General features: G+C 42.2%; 1 protein-coding gene across 1 annotated transcript in view; it reads left to right on the forward strand.

The window, feature by feature from the left end:
- CNKSR3 (CNKSR family member 3) overlaps positions 1–6556 on the forward strand; it is a gene marked incomplete at its 5' end in the record, with an annotated part of 70296 nt that overhangs the window by 48063 nt on the left and 15677 nt on the right. The window contains 2 exons of the mRNA XM_019526744.1: positions 1385–1453; positions 2264–2410. Of these exons, the coding sequence (XP_019382289.1) occupies positions 1385–1453; positions 2264–2410 (216 nt within the window). The remainder of the gene's footprint in view (positions 1–1384; positions 1454–2263; positions 2411–6556) is intronic.

Below are 6556 nucleotides of genomic sequence, written 5' to 3' on the forward strand. Positions count from 1 at the left end.
GCTAGGGTCTGGAACCAACTTCCAAGGGAGGTGGTGCAGGCTCCTACCCTGGGGGTTTTTAAGAAGAGGTTAGATGAACACCTTGCTGGGGTCGTTTAACCCCAGTACTCTTTCCTGCCATGGCAGGGGGTTGGACTAGATGATCTTCTCAGGTCCCTTCCGACCCTAGAAACTATGAAACTATGATTCTGTGTTTTTACTATATTGGAAAAATGAATTAAATGTAGTTATAGTTGAATTAATTTTTAATCTATGGTAAAGAATACCTAATGTGTATAGGTATACATACACATAGTTATAGACATAATATATCTTTGACCCATTTTTAAGCTCCTCTATGGTTGTCTTCTCTCTACTAAAACCTTTTAATTCAGTGTAGTTCTGTTTTCAATTAAGGACATAAAATAGTATGGGATTAGAAACTCTTTGTGGCACTTTACTGTACTACTTTACTGCCGTAGTCATGCTTATCCCAGCTCCAGTGATTGGATTTCCTTAGCATGGAAGAATCTCCCATTCCCAAATAATTTCACAATTGCCCCATATGTATTTTTTTCTTAAGTTTATGTCACTGTATAACATAGGCGCTGACATTTATTTTTGTGGGGCAGGGCCTAAGATGATGTTCATGTGGAAAGTTTTACGCATTTCAGGTGACAGCTAGGGTGGCCATTGTAGAGAACGTTCCGGTTTTCTGCTACTCCTCTGTTGACATGAAACACGGCACCTTTATGTCCTCTATTTTTCTCTTCAAGAGAAAAATAGAGAACATAAAGGCGTCGGGTTTCATGTCAATAGAGGACAGAAGACAACCGGACTGTCCTCTATGATGGCCACCCTAGTGACAGCCCTCTTTCTGAGTTAGGCCAGGGCCCCTCAGACCCTCGCATACTCAGTACCTTTGCTGTATAATCATATTAATAGCAAGCACCAGAAGTGTTTAGATTTTAGCAGAGGAATATTTGCCTACATGCTTCCTCACCTGGTTCTTCACCATTCTTGAGCGTTCTGTGGGTTTAGGACTATTATGTGTACAGTATTCATGAAACCTCTTTTATACATGGCTCCTCTCCTGAACCAGGGTGTGTACACTCTAAAACGGATGGTGAGAGACCTTTTCTGTAATACTCTCCAGTCCCCCTTTTGTGGTGATCAAAGTCCCCACCATATGCTCCACTGTTACTCTCCCTGGAGTTCAAACCAGAATAAAAATGGTTTGCTTTGCTACCAGTCTCTTAGTCAATTGGGGCTTCTGTGTATATAGAAGAATGTCAGAATTTAATTACATTTTTGGTTAATCTTGTTAGACTGAAATTTCAAGCTCGAGTATAACACCAATGTATTAACCTATTGAAACATATGTTGCTGCTTTTCCTTTCCATAGTCTCCTGCTGATCGATCTCAGAAGATTCATGCTGGTGATGAAGTGATCCAGGTTAATCGGCAGACTGTTGTAAGTCATCAGTGCTCCTACCAATTGTTTCCTGAACCTTGTTTGTTTTAGAACATGCTCTTCCCTCAGCTCTAAGTGAATGACAGTGTGTGGTTTTATCCTAAATGGAATGGGAATTAAAAAGGTGCATTTCAACATTTAATTATTCTTTGTCTTAAAATATTTGTGGGCCTTGATTGTTATCATGCATTTGTTGTCAATCTAGCCTTATAATATTTTAATAAATGATCCAATTAAAACTATTTCATTTAGGGCATAAGAGACCTGTATAGATGTTAAGAAAACATGCCTACAGCCTTTTATTAAAAAAAAATTATGATTTTGTCAAGTACTTTGCATCATAGAGAGCATTCAGGATTCTCCTTTATCATAGGAAGGTCTTACAGTTACATTTGTGCTTAACTTTACATGCTTTACACATGAATAGTCCCACTGAATTCAGTGGTTTAAATAGACATGGTATTAGGGTATGTCTGTGGGACTCCCTGTATTCTTAATATTGAGCTGATGCATAAATCCTTGAAGGACTGGAGTCTGATATCACTAAACTATTGGCACTTGAAACTAATATATTTGTAAAAAAGAGACCCAGTAAAGAGGAAAAAAGTTACTTTGAGTCTTGTATCCTTTATTGTTTATCGATTTTATTTGTTTGTATGCTGCCCTCTCCCTGAAAAGGCTCAGCTTGGCTTACAATTAAAACAAGATAAGGCAAAAAGATAAGGATGGGTTCAGTTTTTTTATTTTTTTTAATTTAATTTATTTTTAATGGAGAAACACACATAACAGGTGAGCTTTATTCTTTTAAAGGTGGGATGGCAGCTTAAAAACCTTGTGGGAAAGTTGCGGGAGAATCCTACTGGTGTTAAACTGCTCCTTAAGAAACGTCCCACGGGCTCTTTTAATTTTACTCCTGCTCCACTGAAGAATCTACGCTGGAAACCACCACTTGTACAGGTGAGATGTTGTTGGAGGTATTTTACTTGCATATTATTGGTTGGGTTATGAATTGTGTATGCATGTATGTATGCATGTATTTTGGGGAGAGATGATATCCAAATACTCCCAAAATCACTTATTATTGATATCTGGCATTAACAGTCAGTGTAACTGTAAATCATTGAAGTTTTGGGGTGGTCAGTGTGAAGTGGTTGCAAAATTCAGATTCATAATGAAGAGAAGGAACATTTTTCATTTTTAGCAAATTTCTCTCAGAATCAGACTCTTTAATATTGCCTTTCATAATACAAGTTATCAAGGCTTTGATCCTGGAAAGAGGCTGTTTGGGGCTGAAATGTTGATAATTTGTAATGGTGAATTTTGTACTTAATAAATACTGAGAACAATCTGGAAAAGCAACTGATTCTTGCTGAGTTCACCCCTACTATCCAGAGTACATTTCTTTTTTAGTTCAGTTCCATTAAGAGCAACTTAGCATTAGTATGAGTTTAAATATGATTTGGAATTTGGGAAATCCCTGGAAGGGATGAAGATTGGGGGAGAAATGGATTTAATAACTTTTAAAGAATGATTTTGAGCAAAAGGATCTTTATGGGAGGGAGCAAGTAGTAATCAGTACACCTATGTGAAATGACAATGAATTTTTTTCTAATTTAGTGGAATCCTTGTTAGTAGGGGCACGCTATCATAAGGGATGTGGGCAACATTGAGAGGGTCCAGAGAAGGGCCACCCACATGATCCGGGGACTACAGGGCAGACCCTACAATGAGAGACTGCGGGGTCTGAACCTGTTCAGCCTTCACAAGAGAAGGCTGAGGGGGGGACCTGGTGACAGTCTATAAACTCACTAGGGGGGACCAGAAGGGGTTGGGAGAGACCTTGTTTCCCCTAGCGCCCCCTGGCATAACAAGGAATAATGGCCACAAGTTGTTGGAGAGTAGGTTTAGATTAGACGTCCGTAAGAACTACTTCACAGTTAGGGGGGCTAGGATCTGGAACCAACTTCCAAGGGAAGTGGTGCTGGCTCCTACCCTGGGGGTCTTTAAGAGGAGGCTTGATGCCTACCTAGCTGGGATCATTTGAGCCCAGTTTTTTTTTTTCTCCTGCCCTGGCAGGGAGTCGGACTTGAAGATCTGTAAGGTCCCTTCCGACACTACTTCTATGATTCTTCTATGATGCTATGACTATTTCCCTGTGTTCTGTCCCAAGCGCTGTTCTGCTCAAGTTCCCTATTGGCATGGGCATATTTGTTTTTCTGTGACACGTGAAGATGATTTTTTAAGGGTTGCATATGCATGCTCTAAAAAGCATAAATCTGAATTCTTTGCCACTTAACTCTCACATAGCACCATATCAGAAACCAGCTGTTCATTCACCTCAGGTTTATTTTACATGACTTAGGCCCCCTCTACGTGTTTTATCTATTGTGCAATCACCTTGTTAACTGCACAATAAGTTTAGACTGGTTCCACGTGCAAATTAACTAACCTTAAAAAGGCCCAACCAGCTATAAAGTTATTGCTTGAGAATGTGTAATAATTTTATAGCTGGTTTGTATCCAGGTTTAATTTGCACATGTCGGCAGTCTGTGGAGAGATGGCAGATGCTGTGATCTCCCAGGTGCTGTGGAGCACAACACATCTCCGGGTCTTGGAGATCACAGCCAGTGTAGTCTCCTAGCTGCAAGGGTGCGCCATGCATCCCTGCAGCTGGGAGACCACAACAGCGCCTCACAGCTGCTAGGGTTGAGAGGGCTGATGGGGCTCTCTGCACCAGCTGCTATGGGGCATAGCTGGGACAGAGAATCCTTACACCTGATAGGGCTCTCAGTCCTGGTTGCACCACACACAGCTGGGACCAAGAGTCCTAGACCTGATGGGACTTTGAGTCCAAGCTGTGGCAAGTGATGTGCAGGACTCTTGGTCCTGGTTGCATGTGTGGCGCAGCTGGGACTGAGAGCTCTGTCAGGCACAGGACTTTGTGTCCTGGCTGCCCCTGGCCCCTGTGGTTGGGAGCCTCCTCAGCAAAAGGGACTTCCAGTCATGGGAGCCTGCTTCTTGCCAATGCAGCGGTAGCCTGGGATCAGGCTCCCCCTTTACTGGCAGGAAGGTGCAGTTGGATCTAATGTGTGATCCCACAATTGTACCTCCTGCCATGCATATGTGGCATGGCAGGATGTGTGATTGTGTAGATCATGCATTAGATCCAATCTCATATTTCCCTGCACCTATAGAGGGGACCTTAGTATAGCATGTTAATGTGTGTAGGACTTATTCATTTAATTGAAAATGTGCAGTCCAAAGATCTGTATGCCTATGCATAATAAACAAATGTATCCAACGTGGCAAACTAAACCCCTCCAAAATTCCTCAGTCTTCAGCCCACCCTCCATTCCAACACTGTTTAACAAGTAGGTTTAAAGGCTGTTCCTTGTTTTTCCTTCTTTGCCTGAAGGGAGGAAAGCAAAGCTACTTTTCAGCTTTACCTAAAGAGCATGAAATCCAGGTTCTGACAAACCAAGGGCTCATTTCAAAGTATAGGATATCCTCTGCAGGCTTGCTCTCCTGGAGCAGTTGTTCAGCTGGCCTTGGCATTAGAGTATTTTCCAGGTTGGTTTTTGCTTCCTGTGCCGCCCATCAGCCGGCCCCCACAATAAACAGTCCTAAATAAATAAAGTAAATAAACAAAACCTTGTTGGTCCTGTCCTGGACATGGGGAGCTCTGACCTTCACAACTGTCTGGTCTTCTACATAGTTCAGTTCACCATTGCTTCTTCCAGCTTTTCACTGCTCCTGTGGCTCTGCTTTCTTGGGTTTTTAATTCCCAGTGTGCCACTCCATCATTAGTAGTCTTCTCTCAGCTGCTGCTCCTCAGCCAGACTGGCTGACTTCTCTCTTAGGTGGATGGGCTAACCTGTTACAAAGCCTCATAGCTTGAGTGTCTTAAATTCAAAAGAAGCTCTGAGGTGGTTTGAACCCAAAGTATTTAAAGACTTCTCATGTCAATCCGATTTATTTGTGAAGCTTCAACAGAATGGTCTGCATGTTTTGAAGAATGTGGATATAAACTGGGCTGCATGCAAAACAGTTTTTGAGAGAGGAGTTACCTCCTTGCATGCTGGCATCTTCAAAATGGGTTTTATAAGGTGTAGTCTTGGGTTACAGCAGTTATTTCTTGCAGTGAAATAATGGATAGTTGTGGACAGGTCCATATCCAAAGAAAAGGAATGCAGCCTCCTTGTCAACTTCTGCCCTTGAAGTGGACAAGAATCCAACAAGGCCATGAGGTTGCAAAACTGAATAACAGAATACAGGGCAAACTTTCAAATGATGTAGATATGTTCTCTGCCTTCTTCCAGGTTTTCCTTTACCTTAAGAATAACATCTCCCTGTTAGTTGGGTAGAAAGTTTGCTACCTCGCTATCACCTAGGTCTCAGTCAAAGACACATTAATGGCTTGGATGATGAGACTGAGGGAATGAATTAAATCCCTCCCATAAATCAACTAACGAATGAGGACTTTTTATGCCTTGGACTATTCCCTACTACAGGAGTTGTGCACCATATGCTAAATCATTGTCTCAGTGCCTTGTCACTTTACAACTCTGTACTGAGCCAGTTACCATACACAGTTAGCTCTGCCTAGTGTTGCATTGAAATGTTTTTAACCCCCCTTTTACCTCAGGCTAATGTAGGCTGCATGACTAACTGCATGTTCTAGATTGGGACCCTTCAGTGTAACGAGGACACCAACTCTTACAACCTCAGTAACTTGCACAACGCCTACATATGCCTGACCAGTTTTACATCCCTAAAATGCAAGGTATACAAATGCAAGGACAATTACTTACATCTTTTTGTATATGAAATTGTTAGGAATAATGTAACTAGGAGGAGCTATCTATCTATCCTCCAATGAGCTAAGGAGGATAGTTGGGGAAGCGCTGAAGACTCAGGGGAGGGGAGCTGGGTGTCCAAGGGGAGCGGTCGCTCCTTAAGGAGACGATCCTCCAAGCCCAGAGGAAGGTAATCCCCAGGAGGGTCAAAGGGGGCAGGAGAGCATATAAGCCTCCATGGCTCACTAAAAACATCCGGGAATGTCTCCTTGCCAAAAAGGAGGCTTACTCCCAATGGAAAGGAGGG

This window comes from Gavialis gangeticus, unplaced genomic scaffold, assembly GCF_001723915.1.
Source record: "Gavialis gangeticus isolate Ggan-Ray unplaced genomic scaffold, GavGan_comp1, whole genome shotgun sequence".
In the NCBI taxonomy this organism is placed as follows: Eukaryota; Metazoa; Chordata; order Crocodylia; family Gavialidae; genus Gavialis; species Gavialis gangeticus.